At 40.9% G+C, this 21,564-nt stretch overlaps 2 protein-coding genes and 1 pseudogene across 4 annotated transcripts in view; 1 reads left to right on the forward strand and 2 right to left on the reverse strand.

Moving 5' to 3' along the window:
* LOC125352865 lies at positions 1 to 1,008 on the forward strand (annotated as a pseudogene).
* Positions 1,009 to 4,131: 3,123 nt separating this feature from the next.
* On the reverse strand, positions 4,132 to 18,021 carry Pgbd1 (piggyBac transposable element derived 1). Of its 3 annotated transcripts, none has more exons than XM_048348235.1 (7): positions 17,622 to 18,021; positions 14,762 to 15,147; positions 13,267 to 13,426; positions 11,762 to 11,850; positions 10,017 to 10,140; positions 8,771 to 8,828; positions 4,132 to 5,793 (listed from the first exon to the last, which is right to left on the reverse strand). In XM_048348235.1, the coding sequence occupies exons 2-7, from the start codon at positions 14,927 to 14,929 to the stop codon at positions 4,242 to 4,244; spliced, it is 2,151 nt and encodes a 716-aa protein (XP_048204192.1). In that variant the 5' UTR covers positions 14,930 to 15,147; positions 17,622 to 18,021; the 3' UTR covers positions 4,132 to 4,241. The 3 variants fall into 3 exon arrangements, with proteins under 3 accessions (XP_048204192.1, XP_048204191.1, XP_048204190.1); XM_048348234.1 differs by having other exon boundaries at positions 13,282 to 13,426; positions 14,762 to 15,231; XM_048348233.1 differs by having other exon boundaries at positions 14,762 to 15,231.
* Positions 18,022 to 19,419: 1,398 nt separating this feature from the next.
* The window catches only part of Zkscan8 (zinc finger with KRAB and SCAN domains 8), a 64,631-nt gene continuing 62,486 nt past the window's right edge, over positions 19,420 to 21,564 (reverse strand). The window contains exon 3 of the mRNA XM_048348244.1: positions 19,420 to 20,653. Coding sequence (XP_048204201.1) covers positions 20,063 to 20,653 — 591 coding nt within the window. The 3' untranslated portion in view covers positions 19,420 to 20,062. The remainder of the gene's footprint in view (positions 20,654 to 21,564) is intronic.

Below are 21,564 nucleotides of genomic sequence, written 5' to 3' on the forward strand. Positions count from 1 at the left end.
ATGGAAGCTGCACATTTTTTTGAAGGGACCGAGAAGCTGCTGGAGGTTTGGTTCTTCCAGCAGCAGCGTGACGCAAACCAAGGATCTGGGGATCTTCGCACTATCCCTAGATCACAATGGGTTGTACTTTTGAAGAATGTGCAATGTTCAATCATAAGTGTGACACAAACTGACAAGCAGGAAGCTTATGTACTCAGTGAGAGTAGCATGTTTGTCTCCAAGAGACGTTTCATTTTGAAGACATGTGGTACCACTCTCTTGCTGAAAGCAGTGGTTCCCCTGTTGAAGCTTGCTAGGGATTACAGTGGGTTTGACTCAATTCAAAGCTTCTTTTATTCTCGTAAGAATTTCATTAAGCCGTCTCACCAAGGATACCCACACCGGAATTTCCAGGAAGAAATAGAGTTTCTTAATGCAATTTTCCCTAAAGGAGCAGCATATTGTACGGGACGGATGAATTCTGACTGTTGGCACTTGTATACTTTGGATTTCCCAGAGAGTCGGGTAATCAGCCAGCCAGATGAAACCCTGGAAATTTTGATGAGTGAGCTTGACCCAGCAGTTATGGACCAGTTCTACATGAAAGATGGTGTTACTGCAAAGGATGTCACTCGTGAGAGTGGAATTCGTGACCTGATACCAGGTTCTGTCATTGATGCCACACTGTTCAATCCTTGTGGGTATTCAATAAATGGAATGAAATCAGATGGAACTTATTGGACTATTCACATCACTGCAGAACCAGAATTTTCTTATGTTAGCTTTGAAACAAACTTAGTCAGACCTCCTATGATGACCTGATCAGGAAAGTTGTGGAAGTCTTCAAGCCAGGAAAATTTGTGACCACCTTATTTGTTAATCAGAGTTCTAAATGTTGCACCGTGCTTTCTTCTCCTCAGAAGATTGAAGGCTTCAAACGTCTTGATTGCCAGAGTGCTATGTTCAATGATTACAATTTTGTTTTTACCAGTTTTGCTAAAAAGCAGCAACAATAGCAGAGTTGATTAAGAAAAAATGGGGGCTGGGGATATAGCCTAGTGGCAAGAGTGCCTGCCTCGGATACACGAGGCCCTAGGTTCGATTCCCCAGCACCACATATACAGAAAACGGCCAGAAGCAGCGCGTGGCTCAAGTGGCAGAGTGCTAGCCTTGAGCGGGAAGAAGCCAGGGACAGTGCTCAGGCCCTGAGTCCAAGGCCCAGGACTGGCCAAAAATAAATAAAAAAAAAAAAAAAAGAAAGAAAAAATGGAAAAAAAAAAACGCAAAAAAAGAAGACACATAGATGGTAGTGGCTGCTTTCTAGACATTGATACCGGGGGTCATGTTTTCCATAACCACCACCTTGTAGTTGCAAAAAGCCCTAGATGTAACGATAGTGTAATCAATTTGAAGTCTATGCATTATTATATCAAGGAGTTAGATGTCTTGCATGAATGCTCTCTTCTGTGTTTAGGTATTCTATGCCACTCTTGCTGTGAAATTGAAGTGCATGTAGAACATAACTTTTACTATAAGAAACTTTATAACACTTGTGAAAACAATTCAATTTGGTTCATGCACAGTATAATATTTCTGCAGGTATCATCCAAAATTCCCCACAGACAAGGCTTTCGTCCTCATTAGGTGTTGGCCTCAGCCTAACCATCTGGGACTGTTCTATTAAATTGCTGCCAGAATTTTACATCCAGTTACCTCCACTTTCTAGAACACATTCTCTACTAATGTTACTGAAACCAGTTTCTACTTCATACAGATGTTTTTTGCAACGGCAATTAAAATTTTTCTTCCACAAGTTGGATCCTCATAGAATGATTCTAGTTATTCCTTTTGTGTGTATTACTATTTTAATAATTGTTCTTACATTTGTAGTCTTATGATTGGTTTCTTCCCTCACCATGGTGTCTTCTCCCTCTGCCCCTCATATAAAGCAATACACTGTTACACTGTGGGTTTATATACAAATCTCATACCCCAGAGGGGAAGCAGGGAGGTGATCCCTGAGTTGAATTTTTTTTCAAGGGTATTGGAATTTTGCCTCCTTTGTTGGCATGGGCTCCTTAAAAAAAGTAGCGAAGTTGAATGTATCAAATCTTTTGAATCATATCTACCCAGCAAGAACCTATAGAAAAATTATAGATTTTCAGAGTACTCTGTAAACAATCCAACTATGTTCTACTCTTAAGTAAATTAGATTGGCTTCTAATGGAATATACTAACTTGTTAAGTACTGGTAGAAAAGAACTTATCACTGAGTATGTAAGCAAGGACATTTAGCATAAAGGTTATCTGTTCAGCTTGGATCATTTACCTTATACTTTGAGCAGCCGCTGCCACTAGTTTTCATTAGTAATCTCTACTATAAATTAGAGTTCAGAACAGAGTAAGTGGCTTTTTCATCTTCTGGCTTAAAGTTCTGTGATGCACGTGAGATGTTGGTTCTTCCTGTTCCTGTGTGGTCTTTTTACCATGGCAGTCACAGAACAAATAATGTCCAGAATGAGAACTGTCAGGCTATTCATAAAACTATGTGGCAGGATTTTTGAATGAATAAAAGACACCAAATTTCATAAATACTCAACTAGAAATGTAGGCTTTCAAGAGTTGGCATCTTTTAAGCTATATTTGCAAAAAACTGGTAAGCAACTGAGAGAAGAGCAAGGTTAACTAAATTTTATATTTATTGTCCACAATATTTTCTTGTTAATTTCTGGATTGATGCAGTGATGTTTTATTCCTTCTATATTTATAAATGAAACACCTTTTGTTAGTGTTTCTAAACAATACCTACTTGGTTTGATATCAAGTGGTTGTAACACTGTTGACTTTTATTTTAAGCATGCTGTTGATTGAACATTTAATTGAAGCTTTCAATTAGCTTTATCCATTTGATTCTTACTGAGCACAGCACCTAATGTTGAGACTTGCTCTGTTGGGAGGATTTTGTTCTTGAACAGTATCCCTGTAGATTTTGATGACATTTTTGGCTTGAGGTCTGGTTTTTCTTTTCCTAATATAGAGTTCTAATGTTGAAAACTTGCACACATTTATGTGGAGCAAAGCTTAGAAAGATGAGAACTATAGATTTGAATAGAATTTTGTCCTCGCGTGGTAGAGGAGGGAAATTTTTGGTGTCATAATTTCTCTCTTCATTGATTGGTGTTGGACTTTTAATCAGTTGAAATGTATTTCTGTACCACAATGTAAGCTTCAATAAAAAATTTACTTAATTGTCTAAAAAAAAAACCTTCAAAGTCTCTGTGTATGTACTTTAAAGATTGGGTAAGTTCAAAGAATTTATAGAAGTGAATCCATTTTCTTTTTACTGTCAAGACTGACTAGGTCCCAACACTAAAGAACCATATTTCTTGTTTTCAAAATATTTTTCCTTGGGTTATATATCAATTACTTAGGACCTAAATGGTATATTTGCTCATCTCCTTAGGGGATATCAATGTGAGTACTATGTTAACTGTTATATGTTCTTCATATCATGACTCTATTATTAGTATTAATTTGCTTCATATTTACCTCACTTTTGACTTTAGCTGACAAATTACAGTCAGAAGTCACACCATTCACCTCAACATTATGTAAAGGTACAACTTCACCTGTCCTTATACTTTGTTTTATGTAGATTATTCTCACCTAGTACACCATACCTCTAATTTGGACTATAGATTCAATTTCATTCTACAGTTACTGTAGTATTTCCCAAGTTTTTAAAATACTTAATTTCCTAGAGAAAATTAAGAGGAGAGGACTTCATTCTTTTAATGGGCAAAATAATTAAACAATTTGTTTTCTCACTTCTGACATGAAATGAAACATAAAGGTACCACGGGAGTTCGGTATTTGCAGGTAGTTTTTAATGTTATTTGAAATTCCATGTTTGATTTAAAAAATACCAGTTATATAATAATTGCACTGTCTACATCAGATTTCTTTGGTAGGGTGCAATCTAACAGTAGGTACAAGTTTTCTGTGTCTTGCTATTCCCTGTACTTAGTTCATTTTCTTCTGTCTTTTTTTTTTTTTTGGCCAGTCCTGGAGCCTGAACTCAGAGCCTGAGCACTGTCCCTGGCTTCTTTATGCTCAGGACTACCACTCTACCACTTGAGCCACAGCGCCACTTCCGGCTTTTATCTATATATGTGGTGCTGAGAAAACGAACCCTGGGCGTCATGTATATGAGGCGAGCACTTTACCACTAGGCTATATTCCTAGCTCTATTTTCTTTTCTCTTAATCTGACATATTAGCATTGTGTCCCAAGTAGAAATGTGCAACACATCTCCGAAAATCCAAGAGGTCCAGAGAGGAGCCTGGGTTACAGATTCTATGCAGCTGCCATGCATTGTTCATGGCAACATCAACCATATAGCTCACCAAAATTGAATACCATTTCTTGCTTCTCAATCTTACTCTATACTTGGAAATAATTTGATCCATTTTACCTACACCTTTTCTGCATTCCTCATACAATTTCACTATGGATGGTTGACTTACCTGAGGGAGCTCTTTGCCATCAGCAAAACAACTTATCTCACTGACTGGTTCTATGCCTACAGCATTTGAGCACAAACTGATAATGCTATCACCGTGCCAACGACACAGAATTATCTCATCACTTTCTTCCACTTGGAAATCAAAGTACCCCTTCTTCATTTTTTTCATATTGTCTGCATTCATAAGGGGACATTTTTCAGTCCTGTTCTCACGAATTGATCCAGTAGCCCTTACTCCCTTCCTTTTCAAAGCTGACATCAATTTGACACTGGTAAAGAAGCTATCAAAACACAGATGATAGGGATATTGACCTCTCTCTAAAAGAACATCAGCAAAGTTCATGACTAGATTTCCACCAAGCCCAAGGTCAAGATCCTTGTCTGTCTCCATAGTTGATTCCTCTTGATAGGGTTCAAACCAAACCAGATAACCCTGTGTGGTTGTCCCACACCAAATTTTGTAGCCAATTCGAAGAGGCTTTCCATTCAGGAATTGGTCACTATCAAAGCATTCACACATTGATTTGTCAAAGCAATAGTATTCTTCTAGGGGAGCATACAAGAGGAAATTTTTATTCATTTGTTTTATGAGAGGCCTCAATTTTGAAAACTTATCTTTCTGATCTAGGTGGCTATTATCTGCAAAATGCAGACATGAGAAAATCAATTCAAATCTATCTCTTCTAATTGCCTCCCTCACCAGGTTCTGGTCAGTATCAGAAATTTCCCAATACATTCCCCTTCTAGGGCGCCTCACAAAGCCACTCCAAAGCAGGACGCCAAACACACATCGCATCTCCTGGACTGTGACTTCCAAGTTGACATTTCTCTGAGAAGCATAATTGTTAGTTTCAGTGACAATCAAGTTGAATGTTTCATCATCAAAAAATAATTCAAAGAGTTCTACTGGATTCAACTTTTCACTCTTGAGGTTCAAAAGTCCAGAGTCTAGTGCTGACCAACTTGGAAAGTTGGGTTTTAGGTCTCTTTTAGTCCAACTTTTCTCAGAGACACTTGACACCTTTAGCTTCTTCTGCACAGGCTGCAATTCAGGCTCAATTTCTTCCTCTCCCTCTGAGTCATCAGAAAATGCAAGGCCTTGAAGCAGTTCACTCACTCGAGCTTTGTCTTTTTTCCTCCCTTTTCGAGTAATGTCTCCTGCTGCATATTGCAAGGATGCAATGTGCATCCGGGCCCATGAGTCACGGGGAGGGTGACGATCCTTCAAAGGGTTCAAATTTGAAACTGTCTTTTCAGTAGTACTACAAGGTAGGTGGGGTGCACAATCTCTGGGAAAGGAAAGAGAACAAATCATATGCTACAGAAACCCTTAGTCTTGGTGGCTGCCAATGCTTCACACCTGTAATCCTAGCTACTCTGGAGGTTCAGATCTGAGGATCAGATCTGAGGTTCAAAGGCAGCCAGAGTATGAAAGTCTGTACCATTCTTATTTCCAATTAACCACTTTCAAACTGTAAGTGCATCTGTGGCTCAACTGGTACAGTGCCAACCTTGAACAAAAAAGCTCAGAGAGAGAGACAGTGCCCAGGCCTTGAGTTCCAGCCTAAGACCAACACACACACACACACACACACACACACACACACACACACACACACACACACACTCGGCTGGGAATATGGCCAGAGTGGTGCTGTGGCTCAAGTGGCAGAGTACTAGCCTTGACAAAAAAAAAAAAAAAAAAAAAAGCCATGGAGAGTGCTCAGGCCCTGAGTTCAAGGCCCAGAACTGGAAAAAATAAATAAATAAAATAATAAAAGGACAATTCCTGAGTCTCATTCTTTAATGTATGATAAATATGAAGTATCATTTTTCTTAGAGAGGGAAGGAATACAATTTCTCAATTCTTACACATCCACAGGGAAGACGTCAGCTAAACACAACATTACTGGCTCCTCTCCACCTATCATTCATTTCTTATGACCTAACTAATTAAACGTACAAGGGCTGGGAATGTGGCTTAGTGGTAGAATGTGGTTTGTCTAGCATGCATAAGCCATGTGTTTGATTCTTCAGTACCACATAAACAGAAAAAGCCAGAAGTGGTACTGTGGCTCAAGTGGACTGAGGTCAAGCCCAAGGACTGGCTAAAAAGAAAAAAAAAATAACAATAAACCAACCAAACAATACAGAAGGAACTGGGCATCTTGAGCATACCTCCTCCCTTTGTCTTCCTTATGATATAGATATTCCATGCTACTTTTGCCATAGCTTGCAATGGACATGCCTCTTCAGGAGGATATCTGCTGTACTCTGCCGGTCTAAGCTGAGTTAGATCGCAGCTGCTTTATTCAGTCTAACTTTGGCCAGCACTTGGTTCAGATTTCCAGGTCCATCCGTTTTACTCCGATATTCCTACCTTTTTTGTTGTTTCTGGTGGTGGTGGTGGTTGTGAGCCTTTGAACTCTGGGCCTGGGCACTGTCCCTGAGCCTTTTCGCTCAAGGCTAGCTCTCTCCCACTTTGATCTACAGCTCCATTCTGGTTTTCTGGTGATTAATTGGATATAAGAATCTCAAAGACTTTCTTGCTCAGGCTGGCTCTGAATTGCAGTCCTCAGATCTCAGCCTCCTGAGTAGCCAGGATTACAGGTATGAGCCTGTAAAGGTGCCTGCCTGCCTTTATTTTTATTCTTGTAGGGACTGTGAGTCAGTTTCATTTACCTGATATTGAATATACCCAACAGTCATGCAGGTTCCTAGTTTCAGTTACCACTCCATGCTGTTACCATATTTAGTAGAGTTTAGCTCAGTCAGTCCTCTTTAGCTTAATGAAAATTTCATTCTCTTTTCTTAAACTTCAACATGCTTCTATTGTAAAGGCTGACAGGTAGCTTGGTGGTAAACAACAGAGTGAGATCCTGGGTTCAAGCCCTAGCACTAAATAAATACATTTTCTCTTTTTGTTAAGGTTTAGATCCCTATTTTCCTAAGACAAACACATGTCAACAATGGGAGTTTCCACTCCCAGCCCTGCTGTTTAGGCTAATAATCTCATCTTGTTTCCTGTCCTCTTTTCTCAACTCTGAGAAGTTAATTGCCTCACAAGAAGCCCAACCCTCTGCTTGCGATTTGATTGTTCCTTTCAGCTTAAAAATACATGACATTTCAGTTTTACAATCAACACTTTGGAAGAGCCTACTACAATAATTAATTACTTTCTCTTTCACTAGCTACTTTCCTTTTGATCTATTCCTTATTTAGGTCTTCTGATGGAGGGTGAAAACAGCCTACTCATCCTCCTTATGCCCTCTCCCTGCTCTGTTTGTTTGGTTTTGTTTTTGTTGATAGTTCTGGGGCTTGAACTCAGGGCCTGAGCACTGTCACTGGCTTCTTTTTGCTCAAGGGTAGCACTCTGCCACTTGAGCCACTGTGCCACTTCTGGCTTTTTCTATATATATTCGGTGCTGAGGAATGGAACCCAGGGTTTCATGTATAGGAGACGAGCACTTTACCACTAGGCCATATTCCCAGCCCCCTCTTCCAGCTCTGATACTTCTTTTTTTTAGAAATATTTGTTTATTTAAATTGGTAAGTAGAATATGAAACCAGATTTGTAGCTAGTACCAGAGAGTGGACTGAACTGTTGGTGTTAATGAGAATAGCTTCTACATAGGATCCCAAGAGATGTACAGAAAAGGGGCAAAGCCCTAATAGTAAGCAAATAAAACTCATGTTCAACAGATTATACAAAAATTGATTTATACTCCATTTCCCTTTTTTTGTTGATACTTAGAAAGTGCAGATTTAACAAAAGATCAGCTCTGATACTTCTTTAACTATCATGGCAGATTCACCTGCAGCCTTTACTCTTGTCTAAATCCTCTGCCTTTTGTTTTTTCCATTTTCACCTCCATAAAATCACAAGGAAGCAGAGTAGACTTAGTGTATGGCTCAGGTAGTAGAATGTTCACCTAGTAAATGTGAGGTCCCAGTATAGGCAAAACCTACATTCATATGTACATGCATGCATGCATACATACATCAACACATATACAAGAGTGGTCATTAGGAAAGACTGGGTCAGTCTAATATAGGATTGTTGACTAAAGGCCAAATTCAGATTTTGCATAATTTTTATATATTGATAGGTCACCATCTTGGCAGGAACCTCCTAGGATCACAGAAGTTAGAGTGTCAAATATTTTGTATTACTTGGGAAAGCAGGCTTTGACTACCTGGTTTGTCTGACTCCATTCCAATTTCTTCTTACATCCACAGGATTTGATGTCAGGACCAAAGACTCACCTACTGGGACTTCCTAAGGTCTTCCCATCTTGTTCCATTTCTTCAGGAGTATCTTGTTCTATTTTAAACAAACTGTCTTTGTTATAACTCAGTGTGAAACAACACATTCATTATTTTCATGTCATCTATTTCATGAATTTATGAAAAAAAATCTCAAAGGTCAGAAATAGACAGTCTAAATTAATTTAAAAAACAAAACAAAACAAAAAACAGGTAGCCAGATGCCAGTAGCTCATGCCTGTAATCCCAGCTACTCAGGAGGCTGAGATCTGAGGATCACATTTCAAAGCTAGCCCAGGCAGGAAAGTCTGTGAGACTCTTATCTCCATAAACTATTCAGAAAACACCAGATGTGGTGTTGTGGCTCAAGTAGTAGAGCACTAATCTTGAACAAAACCAGCTCAGGGACAGTGCCCAAGCCTTGAGTTCAAGCCACAGGACTAGCAAAAAAGAAATTACCAAAAAAAAAAAAAAAGCAACAGGTACCTTGGGGCACGCAGTTTCAATACTATGAAATATGGTACAGTTCAGGAAGATAGTAAGAAAGGTTGAGTAGGGCATCAGAGAACAGCTGGAACAAGGGCCCAGACTGAAAGAGTACATTGAAGGAAAGTTAAACATAGATGGCATTGTTCCTCTGAGTTGGAGTGATGGGGCAGAGGCAGTCACAGGGTTTCCAAATATGAAGGGCTATCTGAAATGACAAGTTATTGGAACTGTGGGTGAAGAAGAAAATAATGTAGAGGAATCACTGAGGGAATTGGGGGAAAGAAAAGGATAGTCAGAGAAGGCCAAAATAATTAATAACAAACCCACCAAATGCTGTTTGGAAAAGGGCGGAGGATGATGGGGAGGAATGGAAATATAGTAGGAAAGATAAATTTGTTCAAAGTGCAATGTGTATATGTATGGAAATATCATAGTGAGTTAGCATTCATTGTGATATTTACAAATGTATACATCATATTATAAATGTATGCCTTTGTATATGTAATATTATAAGTACATGTGAATTCAAAAATAAAATAATAATAAAAAGTATCAACAACCAATGCAATTAGCAATAGCAGATGCTGTGAATGGGGAGAATGCAAAATGGTAAGGGATGAGAAGAGTCTGGAGGCAGAGGGCAGAAGAAGGGAAGGGAGGGTGAGGGCCTAGAGGAAGTGAAGACTCCAAGGTCAAGTCAGAGTCAGTGATGGGAAAAGAAGAGCACAGATGGGAGGAGCCAGAGGTCTGTCCTTACTCATCAGGTTGGCAATCTTCTCCTGAGCTGAGTTCCCACAGAGGTTTCTCTGAGTCAAACTCAGGTGTGGCCACTCCTGTGGGGCAAAAGCCTGGGATGCTTCTTCTCCACTCTGTGCTGACATCTGAAAGGCAAAACATAGCCTCTTAGTTTCCACTGTGATAGAGGTCCAGCTATGATGAGTATTGGATATATTACTGTAGACCTGTGGTATCAGTCACTAATGGCATTTGGTACATTTGTTGGAAGTGATGCTTATTACCAACTCATGCCAATACCATTCAGAGCATGGGACTAGATATTAGATATCCTGCAATGCATGGGAGAATTCCCCCTGCCGCTGTACAGCAAGGTGACCCTCACCCTGCAGGGCTTTTGAGTATCTGCTAAACCAAACTTAGAATTAGTACACATTGGCTGCACCTAAGTCTAAGATTCCTGACAATTTTTCCTTCGTGTCTTTTTTTTTTGCCAGTCCTGGGCCTTGAACTCAGGGCCTGAGCACTGTCCCTGGCTTCTTTTTGCTCAAGGCTAGCACTCTGCCACTTGAACCACAGTGCCACTTCTGGCCATTTTCTGTATATGTGGTGCTGGGGAATCGAACCCAGGGCCTCATGTATACAAGGCAAGCACTCTTGCCACTAGGCCATATCCCCAGCCCTCCTGACAATTTTTATGAGATGATATTGAAAAAAAAAGTAAGTTAAGAATATTCTAGAGGAAGAAGTTTACATAGAAGGACATTGTCACAAAAGCTGAGTCACTCGAACCATGTTTCTCATTATTTTAGTACCATTTTCTACCAAGGTTGAAGAGCATTTCAGTGTAATATTACACTATAGCACATACAATTAAACTGGTTACAAATACATGATGGAGGAGTTATGAAACTTCTTTTAACAGAATTGGAACTTAATGGAAATGAAGGAATTTCACAAGAGAATACTTCAAAATATTTTGTAGCTGGCTGTGTGGTGGCCCTTGCCAGTTTGGAGGCAGAGACTGGATGACCACAGTTTGAGGACCCTCTGCCCCTAGGCAAAAAGGTCATGAGACCTCATTTCATCCAGTAGGTTGGTCATAGTTGTATGTACCTGTGATCTAGCTACATAAAAGCAGTGTGAGGCCAGCCCTGGGCAAAAACGTAAGACATCTGAAAATACTTAAAGCAAAATAGACTCAGGGTGTATGGAGCTGAAGTTGTAGAAAACATGCCTAGTCATGAATTCAAACTCAAGTACTGCTGAAAAGAAAAAAATAAAAATCTCAAAGCTATTAATGATAAGACATATACATTAGAATAATTATATACTGCAATAATTTATTATAGAGTTGTATACGGTTCTTTACCTTTATGTGACAGTGTCCCCAAAGGTCCTACCACATAGCTTTTAGAACTATCTTGACTTTCTGTTTTATTTCCCAGCATACCCTGACAAAGGATGCAATGTCTAGTTTTCCACAAACAGAATGTTTGATAAGGAAGACATGTTTTCTTCTTTATCTCCTCCCTCCTAACATAACTACTTTGATATTAAAAAGCCTTCTTCATTTAAGTAATATCATCTTTCTGTATTGATATGTAATTTGACTCCAAGTTGATACTTGTTCTGTGACAAAGTGAACCTGCAGAAACCATGCCATCAGCAAGGCTTTCAGGTGAGGAATGTGGGTCAAGAGAAGGGCACAGTACAGGTCTAGAAAGAAAGCTGTTACTGAAGTTACCATCAGATCATGAGACTCACCTGGACCTGGGGTGGGTTAAACTCAGGCAATGTTGTTTCATCTCTGGAACTTTCTTCCTGGGCAAAGGTTGTTCCCTGAGGAGCAAACCCTAGAAAGAGAGGAGACAACAGTCCTGAGTGAGAGAAGTGTCTTTTGTTTGGGACTTAACTCTCCAAAAGCAGTCCCTTAAACCTCCAAACTAAGATGCAGATCTTATTGTCCAAGATAGTGTATTGAGACTGCCTTCATTCTGTCAGAAAGTCTAAAATTCTAAAGCTTGGGTGTCCTTTACCCTCCAAACTGGATGGAGTTGATGAATTTATAAGGGGCCTTACAGTGATTAGCTTTTGCATACATACGGGAAAATTAACATCATAGATGAAAATAAATATACAAGAGGAAGAAGGTAGTGATGAATACTTGGAGCACAAAACCCATAATAGTCTGTCTACCTTTGACCTATGCTGATTTGATCTCTTTTTCTTTTGCTGGCTTTGTGGTAGTAGCTGTTGTTTTTTTATAGACATGTGGTAGAGAAAGAATAGGTTGGGTCAAATGTCAGGAGCCTTGATTTTTACAAGTGCCTTTGCTTCTGTTGACCCTGGGTAAGTTATTTAAGTCTTGGTCTTTCTATTAATTGAGGGCACTGAAGAAGATCTTAGAATTCTGAGACTGTGTGATTCCTCATGTTTTTAAAGCATATTTAGATATAGGGATGAATGAAACTATACAACTTGATATTGATCAAAGAGCATAAACTTTCAGTTATGAGTAAGTTCTGGAGTCATAACATATAGTACAGGGGGTGGGAATGTGGCTTAGTGTTAGGGTTTGATTACTCAGCACCACATAAACAGAAAAAGCCAGAAGTGACTCTGTGGCTCAAGTGGTAGAGTGCTAACCTTGGGCAAAAGGAAACCAGGGACAGTGTTCAGGCCCCAAGTTCAAGCCCCAGGACTGGGGGGGAAAAAAAACCCAACAACATATAATACAGTGACTATCCTGATTCTTTCTTTCTTTCTTTCTTTCTTTTTTTAGATAAGGTCTCATTATGTTGCCCAGGCTCAAGCAATCTTATCTCAGTCTCCCAAGTAGCTAAGACTACAGGCATGGATCATACTTGAAATGTGCTGAGAGATTTCAAGTACTCTCCACATGTACACATAGTAACTGTGAGAGGATAAATATGTGAAGTACCTTTTAATAATCATCCTGTACAAGGTATACAAATGTAAGAAATAAAAAAACTTGAGGCCATGATAGTACATCTGCAATTCCAGGATGCTGAAGCAGAACACCAGTTTGAGCCTGGCTTATGTTATAGTGAGTTCCAGACTGGCTAGCTGACCTTGTCTCAACCCTTGCACCTACAAGGAAAGAAGGGAGGAAGGAAAAAGAAAGAGAAGAGAGAAAAAGAAAGAGAAAGGAAGGAATGGAAAAGGAAAGGAATGGAAAACTTAAGGACCTAAGTACTAAGTCAATGTATGTGTCAGAGGCCTACTCCCAGTGTCCCCATTAAACTCACCCTCTGGCACTCCACCACTCACTTCTTGGGGGAGCTGTGGATGTTCACATGTCAGGGTGGTGACTCCAGGCAGGATATGGAGGTTCTGACAGTCCAAAGAGGCTCCCTGATATTCTGCTACCACTAGGTGCATGTCCTGTCCCTGAATGTAGAAAGATGCCTAGAGACAAGAGATGTACCTTGAAAAAGTATCCTGGAGGAAACTAGAATGATAGAGGCTAGGAACTTGCCCAAGGAAACACAGAACAAGGCTTATGAACAGTCATACATTCCTTTGGCAAATAAAGACTATGTGTCCACTAAAATTGGCCCTGTACTATATGTGGGGATTCAGTAGCAAGCAAGGAAGACAAGATAGGTATAAGCCCTGGCCAGAAAAAGAAATGCAAAAATCAGGTGAATGTCAAAACTAGTGAGTGGAAGTTTACTGAGGACTAGGATATGAACATTGTCTCAAAAAGTCTCCTACCAAATACTTAGTAGTCATGAAAGAGACAGTAATAACTTTCTAGTGAAGAAATTTGATAGGCAGGGCTGGGAATATGGCCTAGTGGCAAGAGTGCTTGCCTCGTATGCATGAAGCCCTGGGTTCGATTCCCCAGCACCACATATATAAAAAATGGCCAGAAGTGGTGGTGTGGCTCAAGTGGCAGAGTGCTGGCCTTGAGCAAAAAGAAGCCAGGGACAGTGCTCAGGCCCTGAGTCCAAGGCCAGGACTGGCAAAAAAAAAAAAAAAAAAGAAATTTGATAGGCATTACAATGACCTCATCGATAATGGGATAAAACATTATTCCTGAAATGATGGACTGAGGAGAATACAACATCACCTCTGTGATAGATATTCTAGGCAAATCATACATCCTTGGATCTAATCTGCAGAAAACATAAACTGAAGTTGAAAGGCATTTCTCCAAAAAAACATTGGTGTGGGCTTCAGGTCACTGAACAGATTCATGGAAACCAAAAAGACACAGCAACTAAATGGAATGTGTAATGCTGGCTTATGTCCTGGATCAAAAGAAAAATCGTCATAAAGAACACTGTGGGGATAATATGGCAAAATTTTGACAAGGACTACTGTGATATAATAATATCATGATAATTTTATTTAGTGCCTCTGTGATATAATAGTATGACAATTTTATTTAATGCCCCTAGACTTGATGGCTAAACACTACTTGTACAAACAAATATCCTTGTTTTTCAGAAATTTACACTGAAATGTATAGGTAAAGGAGATTAATGTCTGCAATTAGTTCTCAAATGGTTCAGGAGCAAAGTGTGTTTGTGTATGTGTGTATGTACATCCGAATATGCATGTCAAAACAGATTCAGTATGGGCTGGGTTACATGGGGCACATCATAAAATGAAACAAATGTTACCAACTGTGAATCTTGGTGAAGACACAGGAATTCTCTATATTATTCTCTCTACTCTTTTGTTAAATCATCTATTATTTCTTCTCCCATACCACCGTACATGTTATCTTCCTACCTGCTGTCCCACAGGTCCCTGTCCTGTGGCTAGGTTCTCCAACACTGTCACTGCCTCTTCTCCGCTTTGCACACAATCCAACTGTACCCAGGCCTGCAGTTCCTTGGGTAGGATGGTCAGGAACTGCTCCAGCACCAGCAGCTCCAGGATCTGCTCCTTGGTGTGCATCTCTGGTCTCAGCCATTGGTGACAAAGTTCTCGGAGATGAGCCAGAGCTTCCCTGGGTCCAGGAGCCTCTTGGTAACAAAACTGCCGGAAGCGCAGACGGCAAAACTCCTGAGTGTGGGTGCTGCTCTCCTGTGAGTGATAGGCCTGCTCCCAGGTGGAATCTTCTGCCTTCACTTTCACAAGACTGTCTTCATTTTCACGAGTAGAACCTGGCAAACCTTCAAACATGTTGAGCTCAGATGCTAGAGGAAGGCTCACTTGGCTGAAGTCTATGCTTCAATAATGCTTTTCCAAAGGTACATCTAAAGTATAAGAATTGATCATAATTACAAAAATTATTGAGTTTCAAATTCTCTGCAGCATGCTTAATTTGTGTGTGTGTGTGTGTGTGAGCGTGTACACACATGTTCATGCCGGCACTGGTGTTTGACTTAAGAGCCTCTCACACTCATTTGGCTTTTTACACTCATAGCTGCTATCTTATCACTTGATCCAAACCTATATTTTTGACTTTTTGCTGGTTAAATGGAGATAACTGTGTCTCAGTTTGTTTGCCAGATCTAGCTTTAAAGCAAGATTTATTTTTTATTTTTTCTGTCATTTGGGGGCCTGAACTCAGGGCCTCACCACTGTCCCTGAGCTTTTTTGCTCAAGGTTAGCACTCTGCCACTTAAGAGGTACAGTGCCACGTCCTCAAACCAAGATTCTTAAATCTGTCTCCTGGGTGGCTAGAATTATGAGTGTGAGACATCAGTGCCTGAGACATAATCAAATGTTTGTCCCACTGTAGGTCATGCTCAAAAGCTGAACTTACTAGCCTTTCTATAAAAGAAGTGAACCAGGGCTGGGAATATGGCCTAGTGGTAAAGTGCTCATCTCGTATACATGAAGCCCTGGGTTCGATTCCTTAGCACCACATATATAGAAAAAGCCAGAAGTGGCGCTATGGCTCAAATCATCGAGTGCTAGCCTTGAGCAAAAAGAAGCCAGGGACAATGCTCTGGCCCTGAGTTCAAGCCCCAGGAATGGCAACAAAAACAAAAACAAAACAAAAAAAAGAAGTGAACCAGAAGTACTTCTTAAATACTAAGGGGGCTGAGCCCAGTGTTAAGGGATGCAATACACGAGAGAAGAAAGATTAACAATAGGAATGGTTGGCCAAGTATAGTGACACATTTCAGCACTTGGGAGCCAGAGGCCAGCCTGGACCACAAAGTGAGAGACTATGTCTCAGAGAAAGGAAAAGGAAATGGAAGCTCAATCTCATTTTTTTAAAAGTTGCTCATTCTCTATTTCTCCATTTCTTCTGCTGTCATCATCTTCCATACACATTTACACTTCTATCACTGCGTCCAGTACTTTCTACAAAATGCCTTACAGCTATTCTTTCTTTTTTGTTCTTATTATCCTTTCCAGTCACTATTATAATCTTTGTGTGTGTGTGTGACATTCTTGCTCAACCACCCACCACTTAGTATTAACAAGTACTGACCATATTCACTAAGCCCCAGGAGAGTATGAATATGTTAAATATTTGTTCATTTTCCTGGCATGTAACTCCTAAAATCCTTAAAATCTTCAGAGTAGTGTCTTTTTGAATTCTAATAACTGACTGGTGGGCAAGTAGGTGGCTTCAGGACAGGAGCTGGTCACTGAGTATGAGACCAAGCCAGGATTATGAAATTGGGACTTTTGGCCCCTCACTCCCAAAATCTAGGGGGGGGGGCAGTTATGGAAGCAATGGACAGTGATTTGATCTATCATGCTATGTAATGAGGCCTCCATAAAAAAACCAAAAGGACAGGGTTCATGGAGATTCCAAATAGCTGGTCATTAAGAAACTCCTGGAGGTTGGTTCCTCACAGAGGGCATGGAAGCTGCACATACCTTACCTTTGCCCTATGCAATTCTTCATCTGTATCCTTTACACTACATCAGTAAACATGTATTTTCTTGAGTTGTGTGACTTCAAGAAAAAGGCTGTAAGAATCCTGATTTCTGGCCAATTGGGCAAGCACAGGTAAAATAACCTGTGGCTGACAACTGACACTAGAAATAGGAGGCAGTCTTGTGCAGCTAGGTCATCAATGTATGGGTGTCAAGGACACCCAGTGATGTACCAGGAAAAATTAACTGTTTGCTTGCTGGTGGGGAAAAAGAATCTCCACACTTTTTGAAAATACACAAATCTTTGGGGTTAATGGCTGTAACGTCACAGCAGAGCAAAAAGTCTGTTTCTTCTACAGACTGAATTTACACTCCCCAGGATCTGGTATCTGCTGGCTTTTGTTTGATTTTCAATTTACTAAGCAACTCAACCGTTTCCAAGTATAAAGCTTTTCTTTTCTTACCGTGAAGAAAATCATGGCTCCCCCTCCCCACCCCCAATTTCTCATGTCACTGCCATGCTGACTACTCAAGGTTTTCCCATTCACTTTGTAGTTATGGCCAGGACCAGCTTTTAAGTGCAAATTCTCAAAGCTCAGTGCAGAGGCCCCTTATGTATGGCATAACCTTCCCTTGCCACCCTCAAACACGATGGACAGAAGGGGAAACTGTTCTGACCTTTATGCCACACGAGTGACCGTGTAGTGTTCCCACGGGAAACGGTACCCACTCCGGCCTGCTCCTCAGATCACAGGTCACTCTAGCTTGAGGACAGGGGTGTATCTCTGCATAGACTGCAACCTACCTGGTACACGAGATACTGGTGGGCTTCTGGATGGATGACTTTACAGAGAGGTACCTGAGATGCTAGGCTTGTGGCAGGCTTAGCATGGATCCTAAGATTGCACGCTAGCACGCAGCACAGCGCCCGGCTCGCAGCAGACGGGTCCAATACGTTGGAATCCAAGTGCGGGCTCCGACTACCGAGTTAAAAGACGGTGCAAAACAAAAATGTGGCCTCCGATCTAGTTTAGGGATGTCCCAGGAACCCCGGGCTTATAGCTGGAATGCTCTGGCCAGACTCCCCCCCGACGCTACCACACCGTGGAGTCTCGTAGTGCAAGGGAAGCGTCACCTGGAGCTACCTGCACCGGGGCTTGGACCGCGGGAGATTGCCAGCAGCGGAGCGGGGAACCCGAGGCATTCCTTCCCGCCGCGCCTGCGCCCTAGCGGTAGCTTCCGGGCGGGTTCGGCGCCTCTCTAGGAAAGCTCCCCCGTCTCGCTGGTGCGCGAGCGGAGCCAATTGCCTCCCAGCTACGGGCATTTCTGTGTCTGGATTTCATTCAGACCCTTTTCCTGTGTGCCCCCACGGCGCACTTTTTGTAATTAAACTCTGGACGGAGCCTGGCGCTGGTGGCTCATACCTGTGTGATTTTAGCTGTCCAGGAGGCTGAGATCGAAAGATTAGTGTTCTCCAGGGGCTAGGGTGCAGGGAGGGACAATTAGGAGGTTTAGAGGATTTTAGGGTCATGAAACTGGTTTCCTGTGTAATTGTAAACAACAATAAAAACTATAATAAAGGATACATGTTACTTATGTCTGTCCTGATGTATAAAATGTTTACGAACACTATGGTGTTGAGGGATGATTTATCAATGTAGGTTCATCAACAGCAGCAAACAGACCCCTCTTGTGGGGGATGTTAATAATGATGGTTTGTGGTATCATGGAAAAACTTGCTTGGTTTTCCATTCCCTCACATACAACTTCTAACTAAAATCCTTACATCTTTGAAGTGATTGTGTTTTGCTATGCTAATGAGTTGACATGGTTGTGTTTTCTTATGCTATTCAGAATGGGCACTAGTCTCCAGTTAGGTTAATGACCAATGGCCAAATAACTATCAAAAGAGTCATGTACCAATAGTGTGGTCTATATTGGAAAGTATCTTCCATGAAGACTTTTTAATGATTTGTGAGTTTTATTCCATTATACTTGGTTGTTGTTTATAAGGTTCAGAAGCCAGACAAACTTAAAAAGAAACTTTTATTGAAAGTAGTGTTCAATACCACTGCCTCCCCCCATCTCAGATGCTGAAGGCTGTAGTTGCTATTCTTTTTTTTTTTTTTTTTTTTTTTTTGCTAGTCCTGGGCCTTGGACTCCGGGCCTGAGCACTGTCCCTGGCTTCTTTTTGCTCAAGGCTAGCACTCTGCCACTGGAGTCACAGTGCCACTTCTGTATATGTGGTGCTGGGGAATCAAACCCAGGGCTTCATGTATGCGAGGCAAGCGCTCTTGCCACTAGGCCATATCCCCAGCCCCTGTAGTTGCTATTCTTGTTTCTTCTAGCCCTTGTGGGATCATTGTTTCAGAAGTTGGTTTCCTTCTTCTTTTGCTAGTCTCTCAGCTGGTTTGCCTTTATTTTGTTTAAGTGACTACAAGAAATAGTACCAGTTCTCTATTACTTTCTGTGTCAAATGCCAAATAGAAACAAAGGAGAGCCAGACACTGTAACTCATGTTATAATCCTAGATACACAGTAGGTGAGATCTGAGGATCTAGGTTCAAAGCCAGACTGAGCAGACAAATCCAAGACTTTTATCTCTAATTAACCAGCAAAAGGCCTATAAATGGAGGTGGGGCTCAAGTGGTAATGCTCTAACCTTGAATGAAAAAGCTAATCAAGAGTAGAAGGCACTGAGTTAAAGACCTAGTACCAGCATGTGCATGACACAAGCTAATTCTGAGGGCAGGCTCTATGTTAACAACAAAAGATCGTCTTCCCTTTCTAAAATGTTTCCATCGATAGTGCATGGGAAAAGAGGTCAGTGGGAGGAAGGGAGTGAAGTTAGTGGGAAAATGACCACTGTCTTCCTATACTTTAAGACTCTTTTGAAAGTGATTTATTTCTACAAATTAATAGATATATGAGTTGGTTTCTATAGCATTTGAAAAAGTATCAGCCTGTCCTTATTCTGCATAAAGCTGTGGACATTCAAAGCCTTTATGCAGTCATGAGGTTATTTGGAGATATATAATCATGCATTTATCACATGAAAAGCTCTGGGAAGTTCTATATTGAGGGTAAAAATATTGCCAAGGAAAACAAAGAAGAAGAAGTAGAGACAAACAGCTTCCAAACTGGCCTCTAAGAATTGTCTAATGCCAGAGTTGGCTAGAGGCACATCCATAAAACACTATCTGTAGGCAATGTATCCTCTCTGATGGTTGACAAGGAGTGAATACCTCATGATGCCAGTTTGCCTTTGTGGCGATGTCTCTGATGCTGAAAGAGACCTGACTTTTGCCGGAAGGCTTCACCACACTCACTACACTCATATGTTTTTTCCTCATTGTGGATTCTTAAATGCTGATCCAGGTGTGAGTTTAGTCGGAAGGCTTTCTGACATAATTTACATTTGAAAGGTTTTTCTCCCGTGTGAATCCTGTGATGTCGAATAAGGTCTGAAGTCAAACTGAAGGCTTTACCACACTCATTGCACCGATGGCTTTTGGAGTGGCTATGGATTCTCTGATAGTGGGTGAGCAGTAGGGCTTTGCTGAAGGTCTTCCCACACTCCTTGCACTCACAAGGTTCTTCCTGACTGTGGATTCTTTGGTGTCGATTGAGGTGAGAACTTCTCCTAAAGTTCTTCCCACAATGGATACACAGGTAAGGTTTCTCTCCAGTATGGATTCGGAGATGTTCCAAAAGACCTGCATTCTGGCTGAAGACTTTTCCACATTCTTTGCACTGAAATGGTTTCTCACCAAGATGGATTTTCTGATGTCTGATGAGGTGTGAACTCCGCTGAAAGACTTTCCCACACTCTTGGCACTGACGACTTTTCTCTCTGGAGAATATTTCCTGTTGTCTGGGACCGGAACTCTGACACACTTCTGATTCACAGCACTTTCCTCCTGGGTGGGAACTGACACTTTCAGTCAGGTCTGAGCATTTATAGTCAGCTGTACTCTGGGGACTGGTCTGCTGCTTTTCCACATTAATGACCATGTGATGAGTCTCCATGAAATCAGATCTTTTCCTACATGATTCCATGATTCCACAAGAATCTGTCACTGTCACAAGCTTTGCAGTTTCAGCCCTTGTCTCCTCACCTAAAACAATAAATATATACCATTTCTTCCACTTGTGAAAAAGAATCTTCAACTAGAAGAACAATATAAATAAAAGTGCTGTCTGTCATTCCTTGTGATTGAGATTTGAGAAACTGAGGTTCAAAGTCAGACTTTTATCACTGAGTAACCACCAAAAATCTGGAAGTGGAGCTGTGGCTCCCGTGGTAGAGTGCTAGCCTTCATTTCAGCAAAAAATATAAAAAGGTCAGGAACAGCTTGCAGACCCTGAGTTCAAGCCCCAAGACTGGCACACACACAAAAAATGTATGTAGAATTACACACAAGAACTTGTTAATAGAGAATGACTTTGGGGAAGGATGGAACTTCGTGGCAGGCAGTGACTTATTTTAAATGGTTTATGTTCTAGTGTGTGATACATACCATATTCAGAGAAGCTAGCAAACTTCTTTTTTTTTTCTATACTGGACTTTGAACTTAGAATTTCGAGTTTCCACTTGAGTTATGGCTCCAGTCCTTTTTGCTTTGGTGATTTTTTTTTTTTTTGTATAAGGTCTTGCTTTCATCAGGGCCTGGACTACAATCCTCCTATTTATGATTCCCTCTTAGCTAAGGTGACAGATTGATCCAGCTTTTTTATTGGTTAAGACT

The sequence above is a fragment of the Perognathus longimembris genome, chromosome 6 (assembly GCF_023159225.1).
Source record: "Perognathus longimembris pacificus isolate PPM17 chromosome 6, ASM2315922v1, whole genome shotgun sequence".
NCBI classification, from domain to species: Eukaryota; Metazoa; Chordata; class Mammalia; order Rodentia; family Heteromyidae; genus Perognathus; species Perognathus longimembris.

Coding starts and splice junctions, on each gene's coding strand:
- Pgbd1 (XM_048348233.1), bottom strand. CDS start 15,157: ATGTTTGAAGGTTTGCCAGGTTCTACTCGTGAAAATGAAGACAGTCTT. Junction 13,427..14,761: donor AGGGACCTGTGGGACAGCAG/GTAGGAAGATAA, acceptor TCTTGTCTCTAG/GCATCTTTCTACATTCAGGG. Junction 11,851..13,266: donor GAGTGGTGGAGTGCCAGAGG/GTGAGTTTAATG, acceptor CTCTCTTTCTAG/GGTTTGCTCCTCAGGGAACA.